This window comes from Mycetomoellerius zeteki, unplaced genomic scaffold, assembly GCF_001594055.1.
Source record: "Mycetomoellerius zeteki isolate Tzet28-1 unplaced genomic scaffold, Tzet1.0 scaffold62, whole genome shotgun sequence".
NCBI classification, from domain to species: domain Eukaryota; kingdom Metazoa; phylum Arthropoda; class Insecta; order Hymenoptera; family Formicidae; genus Mycetomoellerius; species Mycetomoellerius zeteki.
In genome coordinates this window covers 2,449,076-2,469,661 of record NW_017257632.1, presented here as the reverse complement: position 1 = coordinate 2,469,661, position 20,586 = coordinate 2,449,076, and the positions used below count along the sequence as shown (strand labels likewise).

The window sequence follows — 20,586 nt, the reverse complement described above, 5'->3', positions numbered from 1 at the left end:
GGCGATGTTATTTACTGTATCCTTAGAAACGTCCGTTTTTTGACAATTCTGTGTCTTCTTATCGGAAATTGTAGATTCTTTTAATACATTAGTTGTATCTCTTGATTGCTTCTTAGAGTGATCACTTGATTTTGATAATTCTGCGGGTTTATCTGGAAGCGATTTAGATACTCGTGGTTCTTGTTCAGTAATGAGAAAATCGCCACGAGTTTTAAAGGATACTTTAGCTCTCGGTTTATTTCTACGTTTAATATTTTGATCGCTTTCGGCGGCCAGCTTCTTCTCTTCCGTAGCAATCTCCTTCAATTTCATCTTTCTCTGTTCGATTATTTTCTTTTTTTCATCCTTAGAAATTGATAGCCCAGATTTTGCTTCACTTGACGGGGAATTGTCAGTTACCGATTTAGATTTGTCTTTGCGGTCCTTATTCTCTTTTTGTTCTTTACTATAAAGATTATCTTTAAGTTTTACTTTTAATTTCGACACGCTCTTTTCTTTTGTTGTTATTCTTGATTGTGAAGTTTCATGTACTTTTGTTGCTCTGTCTTTACTACGATCAGATCGTCTTCTTCGTGTAGGTAAACTTAATGGTTCTATTCGAATCAGTTTTTTTTGGGACTTTAAAATTAATTTTTGTTTTATACTTTCTAACTTATCTAACTGTCTATCTTGTTTCACATTTGTTTTCTGTTTATTTTTGTCAATATTGATATCTGTAATCTGTTTGCTTCTATCAATATTACTGATATCAAAATCGTCAGAAGAACTTGGCTCATCTATGTCCATCGCATCTACTTCTGTGGTCGATGCAATTAATTTTTGTTTTACACTTTCTGTTGTTTGTTTAGCTAATTCTATACTTTGTTTCGCATCTGTTTTCTTTTTGTCATCAATTTTGACATCAGTAATATGGTTGTTTCTATTAACATCTCTGATATTCCGATCGTTAGAAGGGCTTGCCTTATCTGCATTCATCGCATCTACTTTTATGGCTGGTGCAATTAATTTTTGTTTTACAGTTTCTATTGTTTGTTTCAATAACTCTATACCTGGTTTTGCTTCTGTTTTCTTTTTGATATTAATGTTGATATCAGTAATCTGTTTGTTTGCATCAATACCTCTCGTATTAGAATCATTAGAAGCGCCTGCCTCGTCTACATCCATCATATCTACTTCTGTGATCGATGCAATTAATTTTTGTTTTACACCTTCTATTGTTTGTTTATTTAGTTCTAGATCTTGTTTTGCATAAGTTTTCTGTTTCTTTTTGACATTAATATTAACATCAATAATCCGTTTATTTGGATCAATATCTCTCGTTCTATGATCATTAGAAGCGCCTGCCTCGTCTACATCCATCATATCTACTTCTGTGATCGATGCAATTAATTTTTGTTTTACACCTTCTATTGTTTGTTTATTTAGTTCTAGATCTTGTTTTGCATAAGTTTTCTGTTTCTTTTTGACATTAATATTAACATCAATAATCCGTTTATTTGGATCAATATCTCTCGTTCTATGATCATTAGAAGCGCCTGCCTCGTCTACATCCATCGTACCTTCTGTTGTCGGTGCAATTAATTTTTGTTTTACACTTTCTATTGTTTGTTTATCTAGTTCTGGATCTTGTTTCGCATGTGTTTTCTGTTTCTTTTTGACATTAATTGATATTGATTTTGACATTTTGATATTGATATCACTAATTTGTTTGTTTTTATTAATATCTCTCGTATTAGAATCATTAGAAGCGCCTGCTTCGTCTATATCCATCGCATCCACTCTTGGGGTCGGTAAATTAGTACTATAATCATCTTTTTTGTTTTTAATTCTAACATCGATGCTTGTATGTGGTTCACAAAACATTTCTTTACTACAAGGAACCTGGAAAGTACACGATATTTCGGACTGTTTGATTATCTCAGATGATTCGATATTCAAAATTTCATCATCCCAAATACCTAAATCGATTTCATCTTTTACAATCGAATCACATAAAACAGGTTTTATATCTTCGTTGAGTAATTGACTTCTGGATAATCGTTCCAACCATGGATTATCTTCATCTTCGCTGTCTGTTAAAATAATGACCTCATCGTCGATATTTAGCAGACCAATTTTCTCGGTGTTTGGTTCATCATCGTTGGTACATTCCTGTTTTATCTCTATCTTGTTCTCTGTATTATCATCATATTTGATATCAAATAACTGGGAATATGGAAATACTCCCTCCTCATCGTCACTTAAATTAACAACATCGATCTCAGAAAATCGTGTTTTCGGTTCATGTTTTGTTTTTTTCAATTTAATCTGTGATTTGCAAGCTGTATTGTGTTTAGCTATGTTTGCTCCTTCATCATCTGTCATTTGTAATTCACTTTCACATTTAATAATGCGATCAACTTTATGTACAAAATTTGAATTCTCTGTGAAATATAATGCATTTGTTTTATTAATGTTATTCTTATATATTTTTTAATATAAGTTTTACTTATACCTCTATCATTAACATCATCTTCATTGTTACTCTCAACATTAGAAACATCCATTTTGTCATCAAAATCCGATTTATTGTCATTTAAACATTTTGCAGATTTCAGATTATGAGTCATAATGTTCTTCTTCCTTACGTCTTCTGCTAGTGATGCATGAATTATTTCAATATCATCTTCTGCATTTATATCTGTAGTATCATGTCTGATTTTTAAATTATTAGTAGTATTGCTATTAGGAAGAATCTGATTATCGCAAGATAAATTATCAATTCCTGCAACAAAAATGTAAATAATTAAAAAATTTATTACAGAATATTGCAAATTTATTCCTTTTTCACCTATTTATATTGTTTAAAAAATAAAGACTTACCTTTTGAAGAACTAGACTCATGTTTATCAATATTATACGTAACACTTGGTTTTTTATTAGGTATTGTCATATCATAACTTAAATTAGATCCGTGTCTTTTTCTAAAATCATGATTTATGTTAGATATGTTTTCTTGTGATGTATCATTATTTAAAATTGTCCTTGATAAGGTACCAGTTTCTTCTTCTTCTTCATCAAGTTCAGTTGACTAAAAAGAATTTAATATGATAAAGATTTAATAACAAATATTAAATTCCTACAAAAAATATTATATATACTGTTCTGAGTCATCCTACCTTAATGATGCAAACTTTATAAACATGTAATGTCTCTTTATTTGAATTAATTTCAGGGCAACCAATTCCAATGATATCGTTCTCATGTAGTTTGACCGTATGCTGACACTTTTCTTCATTGCCATTAATATAAATGCCATTTGAACTCTGAAAAAATCAAAAATTAATATTATTCAACTTATAAATACATTTGTATTGATACATCTGTATTGGTACAGTACTGATATGATTATTTCTTATACATACTCGTAAGTCTGTGACATATAAATTTTCAATGTCTCGAAAAAAAATACAATGTCTACGAGATACAAGTAAACTAAGACAAAGAATATCGTTGTCCTTGCCTCTGCCACAGGTGTACTGAAAAAATAAAATTGTAAAATTTATTTAAGAAAATTTTTTTATAGAATTTCTTTATTTAAAATAATTAAAATACAGTAGATAAGCATTTCAATTGTATCATATGTAGCGTAAATAAAAAAACATAATATGCTGTTCTATGTATTCAGAATGTTATTTCCTCCTTCTCTTTATATTATTTCTCTTATTTACATACATATTACTTTATGGAAAACTATGATATCATTCCATTTTTTCTCTAATATACATTTTGTACAGGGAAAAAATTCTTTTTCAAAGCAATTACTGTTTAAAAATATTCTCAATAAAATATCTAAAAACTCTTCTGAATAGAAAAATTTCATAAAAGAAATTACATAACAAAATTCAACTAAACAAAGTTAACTAACAATATTCCATCTTGATGATGCATAACATAAAATTTTGCACAATAGCACTAATTTTCGCTATTATTTCATTATAAAAACTTTTCTATTATTTAGGACATTTGCTCAAGTCTAACATAGGTCTATGCAACGTCACTTGCAACAAGATTTTGATATAATTCATCATAATTTCTCTTATCGCACAAACAAAAACTCGATAATTCTATTTGTGTTAACAATTTATCAATTGAGTAAATTATACTCTGACTAATCACTGGGTATTATACAATATTTATAAACATCGTTCTTGAAAAATTTATTTGTTTAATTTCTTTTAATACTACTTTAAATTAAGGATCACAGAAGAATGGCATGAAGCGAATCAGGTAGATCTATTTATTTAATTGTTCAATGAATCACAAAATGAGTAGATTTATTTGTTTGATCAGCAAAGTGTCAAAGAAACGTATTAGGCTGCTATTTTATTTGTGTTTTTGTCGTATGACAAATTTTCATGTCTGTTGATTGGCTGTAGGATAGAGATTCGAGGACCTCTCTGTCCTGCACACATTTGTCGCACAAAAATGCATAAAAACGTACAAATGAAATAGCACTCTCAGATATTGATAGATTAATTGAAGAATTGAGTCAATTGAAAAATTCTAAAGTACTACTACAGAGCTGGGATTTAGTTGCACATTTCGGCCGATTTTCAGCTTGGTTCTTGCCCCACTTCACCAATCCGTGCGTAGCCTGCGTGCAGGTTGAAGTAAGGGGCAGAAATCAAATTGAAAATCGATTGAAATGTGCAACTAAATCTGACTAAATCCCAGCTCTCTACTGTACTACTAAATAGTCGCGTTCCCTTACGCTATTCAACGTAAATCAGATATTACTTACAGAACGATTACGCTCGTTGAGGATGATACGCGTTTTATGCTTCTCATTCAATCGTTCCAACGCAAAATCCATGTCTGCGAGGAATCGGCGAAAGACTCGGATACAAAGATAGCTGTCCCGTTGCCCCCCCTTTCTTTTTTGTCGCACGCGGCATTCACAAGCCCGCGGTAACCATAAAACTTAACCTTGCGAGAGCGAATGCGCACAAGTTGGGCATTTTCACACTTATTTTCTCGCTCTCTTGTATCCTCTTTTCAGCAATTCGACGAGGAGTGAGAAGAGACTCTCGATCTCCTACAATGCGCCCAAGTCACAACACAAAATTCAATGAAAATATTACAATTTTCGACAATGTCGCCTTTGTTTACATGCCACAACCAACCTCCAAAAATTCATCTCCGCGCCCTCCACGGTCGACTCCCATCAGTCCCGTCCACCCCTGGTTCCGCTTCCCCCGCATGATGGGGATAGGTGGAGGTGGATCCTCCGACTTTCTGAATAGCATCATAGGCTGCGTTCAGCAGAACGTTTGTTTTGCAACTGTTGGAAGTTTCCTTCGCGCTAATTGGATCATACTTTTAGATCTAGAAGAATGATCCTATCTCAGTAGACAATCATAAAACGGTTGCAAAACTGTTGAGTCTGCTGAACGCAGCCATAGAGTGCGTTCCGTTTCACTCATGATACCTACCTATGGCCGATATTCATAGTCAGATCTTAAATTTAAGACTGTCTTAAGTTCAGCTTTGAGGTATCATGAACCAATCAGAGAGCCGCATTAGCGTCTTAAGACATTACTTAAAACGGTTTTGAAATGAGAACCGACTATGAATACCGGCCTATAAATTATCATTTGATTCTTAGGGTGAAATCACACGGTGCGGAAAAAGACTGCGGAATAGAGAATGCGTCATTGAAGCAACCAATCAACGCTATTCCGATTAGCGCTGAATAGCGTTGATTGGTTGCTTCAATGACGCATTCTCTATTACGCAGTTCCATTGAAAATTGAGATTAGTGATTAAAGATTGAAATTTGATCAATGAGGACAAAGGAATTTTAGCTCCTATTGTTTTGATTGGTCAAATTTCAATCTTTGAATCTTCAATCTCAATCTTCAATGCGTAGTCTGATTCCGGCCTTAAGTAAGTCCGAATCTACAATAGAGTTTTAAGCTTTAAGCCATAAGAAATGGACGAATCACAGTCGATTATTCTCCTCGGATTCGACTGTAATTGGTCAATTTCTTACGGCTTAAAACACATATTGTAGATCCGGGGTAATGCCTTAAGATGCTGATACGATCCTCTGATTGGTTCGTGACTTCTTAAGACTGTACTTAAGATGATCTTGAATATAAGATCTGACTGTGAATATCGGCCTTAGGCCGGTATTCATAATCGGTTCTTATTTCAAAACCATCTTAGGTAATGTCTTAATACGCTAACGCGACTCTCTGATTGGTTCATGACACCTCAAGGCTGAACTTAAGACGATCTTGAATATAAGAACTTACCGGCCTTAGGCTAGGTCCAGAATCTTGCTTTAAAAGGCCGTAAGCCGTAAAGCCGCAAGAAGTTGACCAATTACAATTGAGTATGGGAAAAATAATCGACTGTGGTTGGTTAATTTTTTACGGCTTTACGGCTTAGGACCTCTTAAAGCAAGGTTGTGGACCTAGCCTTAGGCCGGAATCCATAGTCCGGTTTTAGGGTCATAGCACACAAAAAAACTTAAGCAATAAAACGTAAGCAGTAAGCGAGTTGACCAATCACAGTAGAGTCCTTAAGGCCATAACATAAGCAGTAGCGAATCCGACATGTTGATTTTCTTACTGCTTACGTCTTACTGCCTTAAGTTTTTTGTGCCAGGACCCTCAATCTCAAGCAAGGTCTTATGCGGGGTCTACAATAGAAGTCGTAGCTGTCGTAGGGTTTTAAGTCGTAGAAAATTGACCAATCACAGGTGATTATTCTTCTCATATTCGACTGTGATTGGTTAATTTTCTACGACTCAAGATCCTACGACTACTACGACTTCTATTGTAGACCCCGCATTAAGATGCTAATACAGCTCTCTGATTGATTCAAGCACTAGCTTAAGACCATCTCGAGTCTTGAGCAACGTCTATGGATTCCGCGTACTTCATTGAATACTACAGAATAAAACGATATATTATACGTGAGAAATACGTGAAGGGAAAAAACAGGGAAATTCTGTCCTAGATTCAATTACGTCCAATTTAATTTTGTTCTGTTGCTTTTTGCATTCTTAGGACAAATTCTGATTTATTATAATCAAGAGCTAGTCGACTACTGCGTATCCCTCAAATTGTTTCACCCGGGAGGATCCTCCTGTTTGCTTACATTCCCACTTGCACACCCCACTCACATCAGCTGATGCCTAGTATTTTTCACTGCTTTATCAATGAGAATATTTTATTTTTAAATTGACTAATTAGTGATGCATGTGTGCAATCGGTGTCCTTCCGTTTCATCAATGGTATAAGAATATAAGGTATTCCATTCTCAACGATGCCCAGTCGTTCTGAATATGGCGGCTGCTCATTGATCAATCAAACGTTGCTCCAACAATTTTAATCAAACGTTTCGACTTTTAATCTAGTCAGTTATTACAAAAATCACTGATGATGATCAAATTAAAGGTCAAACGTTTGATTAAAATTTTATTGTAATTTTTGAGTGTCACTGGCAAGGATAATAAACAAAATAAAAACAGCTACTATAATTGCAAATTGAGAAATGGACTTCTTTTTGACTCCTCTTTCTACGACGCTTCGACAGACTCGATTCAGGCGGAATCTTGGCGTCCATCCTTTGTTATTTTCGCTCCGTCTCGCTCTACCGAACTGTGGAGAAGTGGAAGCATTTCGGCTCACAAACAGTCTTGGACAGGCCTGATCTCATCAGAAACTTAAAGTAAACTATGTGATATATCAGATATCATTTTAAGTTTAATCAATCTCGAATCTATTCAAACCCACTGCATTCGAAAACAAAATAGATATTTTAAAGGGTTACGCACAATCACAAAGGAATATCTGAAAACAGGGAACAGAAAATAAGAATTTGAGAGAGAGAGAGAGAGAGAGAGTAGAGAGAGAGAGAGAGAGAGAGAGAGAGAGCTGGGAAGGGGAGGGGGAGGAAGGGGATCTATATCAGGAACCGTGTACTATAAAATACAATCTGATATTTTGAAATTCTTATCTCAGTTTTTTCTGTTCCCTATTCCTTTGATTGTGTGCAATCCCTAATAGCGTTTCACATTGATCAAATTACAAAATAATAATAATAATTTATATTTTAGTAAAGTAATCAAAACGTTATACGCCAAGTGTTTCCTATATTGAGAGACTTATTGATGCAGATATAGTAGTTCTAAACTTTTATTTTTTGTAAACAAATAAATTTTTGCTGACTAATGCTGTAATTAAAGTATATATAAAGTATATATAATCAACTTTTTATTTCATTATAAAGTTTTAATTTCATAATAAAGTCTTAATTATAAACCTTCCCAACTTAAATAATAATTAAATATTTATTAAAAAAGAAATGGATACCACGTATGTATGGACACCTTTCTAAAAATAAAATACATCGATATTCATTTTTATATTTCCATATTTTGTTGTTATTGGAGCTAAAAATGATATTTGGTATTTTCTATTGTTAAGAATAAACACTGCTAGCAACATGATGAAAAGTTTAATTAATTTTTTCATTATCGGAATATCTTCTAACAACAATCTAATAATTGATTTAGTTTTATTTTTCTAAGAAACTTATTTATTTAATAAATGAGGAAAAATTTTTATAATAGTTAAATTATTGTTTCTTGTTTTACATATTATAAGAACTTGTTTGTATTGATGCTTTATTTAGCGGAAGATATATTGAAAAGATAATTTGTCTATATAATAATTAAATTTATACAGCTTTGAAGCCTTTGAAATTTTCTTATGTTTGTTGTTGTTACGAACATCTAACACATTAAGTACGTTATATTTTAAATATTCTGCAATGACGTTACTATTTAGTTACTATATCTGTTCTGCTAAAAAGGAGCAATAGCTCGCGCGCGCGCGGCGCGCGTCGTTAAAAGTATATCTTGAAGATAATAACAATTATCAGAAATGTCATAAAAATATTTCACTGCGAATCATAGAATAGAACCTTTTCTGTTGATCAAGACAACGTTGTTGTACGAAGAAATCTTAGGTTTTAATAGTTAAAGACCCTTCCAAAGGACGTTAAGTAGGCAAACGACAAGTGGAAATTCAAGGAATTTGAGGAATCCTAAAAAAAAAGGGAGAAGTTGTAGTACCATAAAAGAAAAAAGAAATATGGAAGGGAAGAGAAAGAGACTGCGTATGAGTGAATGAGTGAGTGACTAAGCAGGATGACCTAAAGGAGAGGGAATGAAAAAAAAGAGAAAAAAGGGGTGGAAGAGAGAGAGAAAGAGAGGAAGAAGAGGAGGAGCAAAGAAAAGAAGAAAATGAAAGATCGGACGATCGTGGAAGTGGCATCCTCTTCGCGAGAGTGTTTCTCGGTGCATCCGGTATTATGCCAAGACGTTACAATGAAGCGCCTCTTGTTTCGCTTCTTCGCGCTGATCTGTTCAGTCGCGTCGCTTTGAGAAGCGCGTGTGAACAACAGTCCTGCTAGTTCTAGCCGTGCGTTCGGGTTCGCCGCACGCGTCTCGCGCGAGGTACAAATACGGAAAGATAATCCCGTTAATAGTGACGTATTGAACAGGGCAATCTCTGTAAAATCGATCGGCCGAGGGTGTCCTTGATTATTTACAGAGACAACACAATAATTCGATCGAGTGCACGAATGAAGGAGTGCGCTGAACGACTTGCTGTTTAACTTTGCTCGAAGAAGACAAAACGATTGGTGATTAAAGGAAGAGCCGGATTGTAATTTTTCAATCGAGCATTAAGAACAATTTAATTAATGGATTATTCGTTTTTACTGTGAAACATTGAATATTCTTAGATGAAACTAGATGAAACTTTTCCATTCCAATGAATGATTCTTATTTTTGTAGATGAATGATATAAGTGGATTTAGAAAAAGAAAAAAGAAAGAAACGTATGCAATAAAAATCTGACTTATAAAGTGTTATAATTTATAAATATATCTATTTAAAAATAATCATTTGCTTTAAAAACGTAAATAAGTGCTGAAGACCTCGCTTATAAAATAATCACGTATTAAATATATATACATACATATATATAGATAATATATAACTTGACATCTGACGTTGATTATCCAACTTAAAATTGTAGTAATGTAAATTCCTACGCAGGATGATCAAACGGAAAGATAATTCAAGTTGTCATTAAACTGATAGCAACTGTACTTCCGTTGTGCTTGTATAATATTTATCGTTTAATATATAGCATTCGCATGGACACCGGCTGTCCGAATCAGCTGACATAAACGTAATTTAAGACAAAAGAAGAATCGAGACATGAACAAACAAGTGGAATCAGATACAAGCAAGTATTAATTTAATTGTGCATAAAACTTGTAAATCTTTATAAGATAGAGTTAAACACTTAGGAATTAGCTTAAATACGATTTTTTATAACAATCTGAGAGCAAAAAAGAAAGTGAAATAAGTTCTTTCTGAGGAAGAAAAAAAACGAACGATTTTGAAGTGTTAATCGGCGATACACGTGAATTATATTTTCATAGAAACTGAAATAAAATACGTATATATACGGAGAAAAAAGGAGACGCGAGTATAATAAAAATGAAAGTTTTGAAACGTACACTGAGAAAAAAATGCTGTTGATTCAATTAAAATCTATATTACGGGCTGTCACTAACATAAATAATTAATTCATATATATTTTTATTGACATAAAGGCCTTGATTATTGAAATAATAATTTATGTCTTTATGTCAATAAAAATATACATAAATTAATCACTTATGCTAATGACAGCCCGTAATATAGACTTTAATTGAATCAACAGAATTTTTTTCTCAGTATAGCTGCAAAGTGACGGAAGTAATTTCAGAGAGTAGCAATTTGTAGGATAACATTGAAAAGTATCCGGAGAATTAGGAATAATGTCGTAGAGAGAGATTGTCTACATTGGATAAACGAGTAATTATATTTTTACATCATTATGTCCATGACAAGGATAATTTACACTGGATAAACGAGTAATTGTACTTTTAAGCCACTATGACCATGATAAAGTTCGTTTTGGCCGGTCTGATGTTATTCTCGACAAAAGTATCGTCGAAGTCACACCTGACGAAATGTTGCCCGCCAGGAGAGATCTTCTCAGAATATTCCATCGTAGAGTGCGTTTCAGTACCGAGAAACGCAACGGAACTCTATAGTCACCATTGGAACACTACTATGGAGTCCCAAGGAATTCCTCAGTGTAAGGAACCCGAAAATCTTATGACAACGCCGCTTGACGATCTCGATTCCGACAACTTCTTAGAGGTAAATTGTAATGATTAAATTGATTTTCTTAAGTGCCTTTAATTGAGATTGCGATATTTTGATTGACGAGGCAAAAATCAAGCCTCTTTATGAAGAAGTACAAAGAGAAACATAAAAATTGATGATAAAAAAATTAATAAAAACGAAAAATACAATCTTTCCCAATAAAGTGACATTTTTCATTTGTCTTTAATTTTACCTTGATTTTCTTCATTTCTATTGTTAAGATAAATGACCATGATACCGTGGTGCTTAAAGTAGAAAAGTCAAGTGTTTTTAATAAAGAAATAAAAAGAAAAACGTCTTTCTTAGAAGTTAATAAAATATATAATAAAAAACTTATCACGACACGGAGATAACCAACAAACTCTTTGACATCTCTGAATACAATAAAAAAATTTATCTTCGCGCGAATACATAATAGACCAAAAAATACAAATTTTACAATTAAAAGTAGTACCTTCATCCTTATCTTAATTTATCTTAATTATGTAAATTAATATTAACGTTAATTTTCAATATGCTAATTAATAATTTCCTGATTCTCTTTGTTTTGCTAATTCTCAATATTTAGGTATCAACCACTCCCTCAAGTTATTATATTAACCGCTCCTTTTGCCCAAGTATATTTAGGTGCGTTTCTGTTCATTAAGTATTTACAAATGTTATGAAAACTGACAAAGAAGTAAATAAATAGAAACATATTTGCGAAAGAGTATTTCCAGTTTTTCGAAAATAGAAGAAACTCATCAAATAATAAAAAATAAAAATTATAAAAAGGATCTTCAAGAATACAAAAACACAGGAATAAAGGCTAATGAGAGTACAGCGCGGTTAACGATGCGCAACGTAGTAATATACAAATATATGTTATATTGTAATTTTATTGTGTTATCTTGATGTCAATGTCATCCACAATTAATTGAACGTTTCGACTCTATTTTGAGTCATCTTCAGCAATCATATACAATTAGTAATTAATACGTTCATCCTCGGTGCGTCAGGAGTCACAAAACAAATTGCCAAATTTGAACGTGGTCAGTCCGTTTAGATATATGCGAGCGTTCTAACTAAAAGCATGTCCTCTTAAGAGAATACATTTTACATTTTTATTAATTATATAAATTAATTTTATTTAGTGCTCATAAAGGTTATCCAATGTTTCAAAACAAATCTTTGGTTTCGTCACGGATCTATGCCACGTTCAAATTTGGCAATTTGTTTTGTGACTCAATCCTGACGCACCGAGGATGAACGTATTAATTACTAATTGTATATGATTGCTAAAGATGACTCAAAATAGAGTCGAAACGTTCAATTAATTGTGGATGACATTGACATCAAGATAACACAATAAAATTATAACATAAGTTGTATATTACTGCGTTGCGCACCATTAACCGCGTTGTACTCTCATTAACCTTTATTCATTAGCCTGTTTTTTTAAATAAAAAAATCTCATTTTTACGTTTAATTTTCGATAGGGAAATGGCTAAATGCATTTTTGAGAGAGAGAGAGAGAGAGAGAGAGAGAGAGAGAGAGATTCACATATCCATTTACATATCCATTTACATCGTTAAAAAAATAACACATGTACTTTCGTTGTTTTGATGGTATTTTTATGGTAGCTATTTTATCGTCGCGTAATACAATCAAAGTATACTATCCCAATTATATAATCGATTATGTGAAACGGCAAGTTTAAATATAAAAACGAAAGATCCTTGTTTATCAATTTGATAAACTGTTTGTAGGTGCCAGCTTGCCTCGAAATACTTCACGTGCAAGCAACTGGAGAGAGCACCGTAATAGTCGTTCATTGTCAATCGAACAAAGATCGACCGGTGAAAGCGATTAACGCATCCTTTCCGCAGCTTACATATATAAAAAAATGTTGCCCTCGCGATACAGTATTCGACAGTCGCACGAAGGCTTGTGTGCCGCAGTTAAGCGAATTAGACAGCCTCGCAGCATTTTTGCTAAATAAATCGGCTAACGCAGATTTTGTGGTGGTAGCTATCGAAGGTCCACCTACGTGCAAAGGCCCTGTCGTCGATTACGAGATTGACAAAAACGATGTCTTTGTGCGGAACAGTACATATTCGGTAAGTAAAGGAAAATTAAAACTTTATTATACAGGATGTCCGGAAAATCGAGGTCAATACTTCGGGAAGTAATTCGAGACCCAAAAAAGCAGGAAAAAAAAGCTGTATAAATATAAGTCCAGAAATAAGTCGTTTTCGAGTTATAATCACTTTTATGTTAAAAAAAAAATTATAACTCGAACGACTTATTTCCGGACCTATATTTATATAGCTTTTTTTCCTTCTTTTTAGATTCCGAATCTACTTACTTTCCGAAGTATTGACCTCGATTTTCCGGACACCCTGTATAAGATATAAAAAATTCTATTTTGAATATAAAAAATATTTGAAATATTTTTTTATATATTTTTTATTTTATATATATATATATCTTTTTTATATCTTTTTGTAAAAATTTATAGATCACATTATGTATAAGTAAGAATAAAATTAATTTTCGAATTTTGGAAGTTAACTACAAATACAATTTCTATTAAAGGATAATTCACTGAAAATGAATTAATTGTTCTCTTCATACATTCGAAATTAATCAGTTGAGATGGAATATTAACAACTTTTTAAAAAGCATTCTAAAATATATATCTTTCGATTTCGTGTATGTTCAAGAGTATCTACACTTAATTTCTCGACAAATGTTACAAATCTTATATCATAGACATAATATAATCTTTTTAGAATGTAAAATTTCTAAACATCTCATGTATCCTATACATACAACATTTTATAGAAGCAATTATCTTCTTGTCATGTCAGCGTGAATTAATACAACATTATCGTAAATCAAATAATTCGACAGGTGATGGTTCCAGCGTTCACGAATATTGTGAAAGAGGAACTTTTGGTTACTGAAGGTAATGCTTGCCTCGAGATGACGCCGGATTCTGATCGAACATTGATAGCGCGCGTCTGCAGAAATCCGGAATTTTGCCACAGGAACGCTTGCATTAGAAAGTGCTGCGCCGAAAATGAGTTCTTTTACGCTCAGGGATGCAATAAATTCGCTGTACCCGACGAACCGACAGAGTTTCACGAGGCCCTCGCGATCGCCGTAAATCAAACGAAATCGTCCGCTTTCGACACGACCAAAGGTTCTTCCAATAACATTTAAATGTTCTTATTACCTTCTAAGAAAGAAATTTAACTGTTTATTTAGAGTTTATTGATAATCAATAACAATTGTGCAACAAGTTGTCGACGAAAGTCCTATGCATGGAGAAACGGAGTTTATAGACTTCTCTCTGATTGCTTAGGCTATGGAATCTTGATTGGGAAGCCATGTAAATATGGCATGTATCCCATGGATCCAAGGGAAGAAGATTGGTCACTGACGTCAGAAGGACATGTTTTTATCGAAAATTATAACATGTATGACCAGGACAAATACTGCATGGACATCTTTTACAACAAATCGGAGTTTGATCACAACTTTCATTTGTTCATATGTTTCGACAAATTGGAGACAAATGAGATTTCAGTAAGGTATATATTATTTTTATTTTCAATTGTAAAATGAGTATTCGATAACTGTGTAATAACTGTGTGTAACTCGTGTATTTATATTAGCGTTTAATCAGCTTCGCTTTTATCTTGATAGACGTGATTGAACAGAGAGATTGCATTGAGTGTGAATATTGCCGAAACGCTTTGTAGTATCGGGAAAGTTGTTTTAAAAAAGTATGAGTTCGTATTGAGTTTCTAGAAATTAAAGTAACGAATGCATCGCATTAGATTTCTATTGATGGTGCTGATGCATTTCCATGCATTTAGGCTTTCGTCTCTCCCACCGCAAATTCTGACAAATTTGGTGAAACTCTGCAGGCTTGATTTGTTTAAACTTCGCAAAGTCAAACAAACGTAGCATACCAACGTTCTGCACAATAGATGATGCCTTGTATTCGAGAGCTATAAACGTTTTAGCTGTGTACGCGGTGCAAAGAGAAACGTTAGTCAATGTCTACGAAATTGATGAAAATAACGTTGGACGAGTCAATTCAATACGCTTCAAATAAATACGTGCCAAATATGAAACGCGAAATGTATTTCTCGCTGACAGATACCAAATGAACACCGCCCTGGAAGTCATCAGTTGCGTCTTCCTGCTAATGACCTTGCTGGTGTATGCGTGCCTGCCGAGTCTGCAGAATCTTCATGGTAAAACGCTGATGTGCCATGTGAGCAGCCTCCTTATGGCCTTCACCTGTTTGCCCATCATTACTTGGATCATGCCAAGTGACGTGATTGAAGAACAATTTATAACAACGTGCAAAGCTTTAGGTGCGCCGATGTACTAGGAAATATTCATATACAAATGACGTTAATGAAACGAAAAAAACAATGTTTTTTCAGCTTATACTATGCTTTTTTCTTTTCTGTCGGCGTTTTCCTGGCTTAACGTCATGTGCTTCGACATATGGTGGACCTTTGGGTAAGTCATACGACGCGATCACGCGATCACTGGGTCAAATAGGACAATTTATCGAAGATAAAATTGAGTAAATGAGACAAAGCCATAATTTCCCAATTGAAAATCAATAATCATTTCTCTTTGATGACTGATGAATGAATTAGTCGGTTTCTTTTAATAATTTTATGAAGTTTATCACCGCTCATTTATCCAATGGTTTCTTCGATGTTATCTCAATTGCCTCATTGATCTTTCATAGAATGTCTCGGCGTTCTCATTAATTTCCATTGTGGGCGCCTCTATATATATGTCTCTTCACTAATTCATTGTGTTTTACGTATGTCGGTGCTTAAAAAAATATACACTGCCAAACATTAAACACTGAAATGATTCAACGCGTTTAATATAGCGCCAACACTACACACATAACACGTAAGAAAGTATTTATGTTCATGGAAAGTTGAAGTTAGAGAATTTGTAACTTCCAGAAAAAGAAATGATTTTTTTAAAATGTATTTTTAATTCACGGTTTTTTAGCAGATCAGTATTGTAATTAAAAATCAGACGTGATGTCTCGAGAAAATAATTGTCTCGTTGAAAATAAAATTTAGCGAATTTGTATGAAAAAAAAAATAATTTCTAGACATATTGTACCCTATCAAAGAGCGACGATTGCTCGGAACTGGACATATCTCGTCTGTCGTTTTTAGGCGGTTACGAACGTTTGTGTGTTTAAGACGCTATTCTAGCTGGGAGATTTGTAAATATACGGAGAAAATAGATTCCCACACGTCGCGGTGACGATGCTAGTACAGCTTTAATGTTAGCTGACTGGCACACGCTCTCTCGATTGGGAATTCCACAAGTCCGATTCTTATTTTTTCATGACGTTCATTCTCCGCGGATTGAAAAGTAAATCATGTGATATTCATGCAGCATTCGCGGAATTTTACGAGTTCCAAATCGACTTCCTTAAATTAAGATCGACTTCGTCGTAACGAAGCAGATTGTACGCCTCAATCTTTTTTATGTTACATTTAAGAATCAGTCACGCGCTTGATCATCAGTTCTAGTTTTCCTCATCGTTTGATTAATATTAAAAGCGTCATTTTAAGAAACACACTTGGAATAAATATTAGAGTTTTATAGATTAACATATTCTACTCGGAATTACATCATTATTAACAGTATACGTTGCTTCTTGATTTTTGATCTTAATATGTAAGATAATGATAGTTTATCTTCCCCGTAGAGTTTTGCGCGGAAGTACCATTACAAAGGCGCGCGAGGATAGGAAAAGATTTCTATTATACTGTGTTTATGCATGGGGCCTCTCCTTGCTGGTGTCAATCCTCGCTATCGTTGCTGACAGCACGGAAATCCTGCCAGACTATCTGCAACCCGATATTGGCAATAGGGGCTGTTGGTTTACACGTGAGTCATTTATAACCGATAACTGTTGTCTGAGATGTAACGCAAATTTGTCAATGCTAATTATGAACTTCTTGGAAAGATTACCTACTTTCCGTAACAAAAGCTAACTTTGTACAACCTTGGTTATTTCTTCGCGCCTTCTTGCTATTATAATTTATACATTGGAAATAGATAAAGTTGGGAATTTTCGTACAAGACGAATTGCAGTTAGAAAATTCATTTGGCATTCAAAGTTAAACGTATCGGGGAGAAGGCAAACGCAAAGTTTTCTTTCTATCGTCGTGCCGCAATTATCCGATAATTAAAAACTTTCTCGAGCGATCGTATTGAACGTGCTAGAACAAATTTAGGCATGATTGATCCTCTATAAAATGTAATTAAATTAACTGCTCGCGTAATAAATATCATTTATATTGCAACGTAATAAGGATCATTTATAAAGCAATTGCATTCTGTCAAGTAAGAAAAATTCTTAATAGTCTTTACGATTTAAAGCAAAGGTAAAGTTATCGTAACAGATTTACCGAATTATATTTTTTAATTCAGTCACGTCTCTTATTTGTATGATAGAGTAAAACTAATTTGTTCATTAGTAAAAGTATTAATGAAACGAAATAATTAAATGATACAAATTAGAGGAGGAACACTATTTTTATTTTCATATTTACGTTACAATGAATTATCTTCATATTTTGTGCGAAAAATTTTAAATATATTTTAATCTAATGATTTTTTTTAATATTTTAATTTAACGATACAGAAAGACGAGATTCGTACGGCGAATTAACTTTCTTCATCGGACCGGTGATGATTCTGCTGATATCTAATGTAGTGTTTTTCATTCTCACGTCGATACATTGCAATAAGATAAAAGCAGAGATAAAAAGGGTAACTACGGACCCCACCGATCCCAGAAGCAAACGATTTCGTTCCGATAATGATTTTCTTTTTGTTTTCCGGAGCAATGTAAACAAAAAAGATACATTAGCAATAAATTAGCGATTAGTGCACATAAATTTTGAGCACGCGCATCATTTCGAAACTTTTAATGTCGGCTTTATCATTTTGATTGAAGTGTCCTTCTTCAAAGTTGTAGCGCAGCCTACACAAAAATGCGAGAATTATTGCTCTCTATTTAAGACTATAAAAATAGAAACACACGGCAATAAAATCGTGTGTGTTCAGAAGTGCGTTTTATACGCTATTAACTTCGGTTATGAGTAATCAGTTAGTTGGCTACACTTTTTTTAAAAACAATCACTAGAGTTCACTCTGGCTACATAAATAGTCGCTGTTAATTTTCAATGAATGAAAAACCTTTGATAAATAATTTTTTTTTTATATTAATAGGAAGGCAAATTAGAGTAATAAATGGCGCGGTAATCGATGCACTATAAATTACCAATGTAAAATATATTTCAATATTCATTACAAACGATCGAACGTGTTTCAGCTTACCTAAAGCCATCTCTAAGTAGGTAATCCTTAGTTAGCATGTTCTCGGAAATAAATTATTCGCAGAAATAAATTCTCGATATGCAATATAGATAAATGGGTGTGAGTAAGGCGTAAAGGTCGTTTTAATTTTCATGATTAAGAAGTACAACTAATTGATGTTTGCACTTCTGAATAGGTATATTCATTGTATACCGAGAATTTATTTATTTGTGGATAAAGAATGTCAATTGAAGATCGATTTCTAGTAAGCAAGAAACATTTTGAAACATTTAAGCAACATGTTTTTTTGCTTACTGAGTTATTATTGATATCGCTAATAATGGGGTGAAGTAGGCCGAAACATCCAATTGTCTTGTAATGGATATAATATATTTTACACTGTTAATTTATAGCACACCAATTATACCGCGTTTATTTTTTACTCTTACTTGCCTTGAATTTCTGTTAGCGTTTAAATTTTAAGAATCCTAATTAAATATTACTTTTTATCATTAAACTTAATTTTATAGTAAAGAAATATAGCTAGGACAAAATTTTAAAACCTGTATTCTTCATATTTTTATATATCGTTTATTTTAGTAAAATTTTATTTTTAACAAAAAAGTTATATTTATATTATTTTCTGATAGATTTATCATGAACATCAAACTGTTTATCGTCATGGGAATGTCTTGGATCTGCGAGGTGGTGTCATTCTTCCTGGTAAAATATTTAGATTACGGACATTGGCACCATGTGTTTTTCTACACCAGCGATATCTTCAATTGCCTCCAAGGTCTACTCATCTTTATTCTCTTCGTCTTGAAGAGTCGCGTGTATCAAGCGCTTCGTAGACGATTGGGATTGGACACTAAGAAGAAAAAAACGACTCCGAATAACGCAACCGCGACTTTACACGATCCTTATAGAGTCAGGAAGAGCGCAAGTGACAGTACATTAACGACGTTCGCGATTAGTTCGACACCATAAAGTAATAATTGAGACTGTCTAGTATGATAATTTACGTAATTTATTCTTTCTTTTTACCACATAATATTCTTGTGTCCTCGAGTTACGCTCTGTCCAATTTGTGATTATCTTAAATACATACTCTTGTCAGTTAAATAAAATAAGTGAAATCCCCTTCTTTCTATCAATATTTTATTAAGTGGAGTATAAATATAAATTAATAGCGCATTTTAAATTATATGTAATTATACGCAATAACCTTTATTCATCATTTTACGAATGAATTAAATTTGAAATAAGGTTAATTTGCTGTTCTATAATTTTATTATTTTCTTGATAGCAGGAGGATTAGTAACTGACAGGAAAAATAATTATGTTTGATTGGACGCGATCTAGCACCACGCAAATACTTATACAGTACAAACCTTCAAGAGACATTCTAAAGACCAGAGAATTCTACGTCTCAAAACGTCCTTTGGATAAAGTGTGCTATGTGGGTAGTGACATGAATAGAGCTTGATGTAGGATACGATTGTATAAAGTTTCCTTTTGTATTAGCCTATATTTTGATAATGGACTTATTCGTAACTGCTATTCTTGACTCTCAGAAATGTCTGCTAAGAAGTTCTGAAAATGGTACAAGATTCTATGTATATCACGAGCATTACTTTCCAAGTATTAAATTTAATTATAGAAGTTACATAAAAAAATTCATCAAGAATATCAAAGATTATTTTTAATTACCATAAATTACGAACGATATTTTTGCATGTATGACGCATAAGTTAAGCGATTACGATAAAGTTATGACAAATAAAATTAAACACAGATGTATATAAAATATTATTGTTTAAACATTAAATGGTTCCTGATGTACTTTTGTGCTTGAATATTTTTGTTAAGAAAATACTTTGGTTAGAGAAGTCAATCTTACTTGAGGCATTTTAACCCTGAT

The 20,586-nt window shown here is 33.1% G+C and overlaps 2 protein-coding genes across 3 annotated transcripts in view; one reads left to right on the top strand and one right to left on the bottom strand.

Moving 5' to 3' along the window:
- The window catches only part of Setx (probable helicase senataxin), a 10,804-nt gene extending 5,674 nt beyond the window's left edge, over positions 1-5,130 (bottom strand). Inside the window, exons 1-6 of the mRNA XM_018457005.1 lie at positions 4,784-5,130; positions 3,405-3,518; positions 3,159-3,305; positions 2,863-3,070; positions 2,495-2,764; positions 4-2,423 (exon numbers count right to left, since the gene is read on the bottom strand). Coding sequence (XP_018312507.1) covers positions 4-2,423; positions 2,495-2,764; positions 2,863-3,070; positions 3,159-3,305; positions 3,405-3,518; positions 4,784-4,855 — 3,231 coding nt within the window. The 5' untranslated portion in view covers positions 4,856-5,130. The remainder of the gene's footprint in view (positions 1-3; positions 2,424-2,494; positions 2,765-2,862; positions 3,071-3,158; positions 3,306-3,404; positions 3,519-4,783) is intronic.
- A 5,881-nt stretch (positions 5,131-11,011) lies between these two features.
- On the top strand, positions 11,012-19,738 carry LOC108728652 (G-protein coupled receptor Mth2). 2 transcript variants are annotated; one of them, XM_018457357.1, is made up of 9 exons: positions 11,012-11,281; positions 13,037-13,387; positions 14,184-14,475; positions 14,638-14,866; positions 15,441-15,661; positions 15,734-15,812; positions 17,044-17,225; positions 17,986-18,153; positions 19,288-19,738. In XM_018457357.1, the coding sequence occupies exons 1-9, from the start codon at positions 11,012-11,014 to the stop codon at positions 19,650-19,652; spliced, it is 2,157 nt and encodes a 718-aa protein (XP_018312859.1). In that variant the 3' UTR covers positions 19,653-19,738. The 2 variants fall into 2 exon arrangements, with proteins under 2 accessions (XP_018312859.1, XP_018312858.1); XM_018457356.1 differs by having other exon boundaries at positions 17,986-18,166; positions 19,309-19,363.
- The last annotated feature ends 848 nt before the right edge of the window (positions 19,739-20,586 follow it).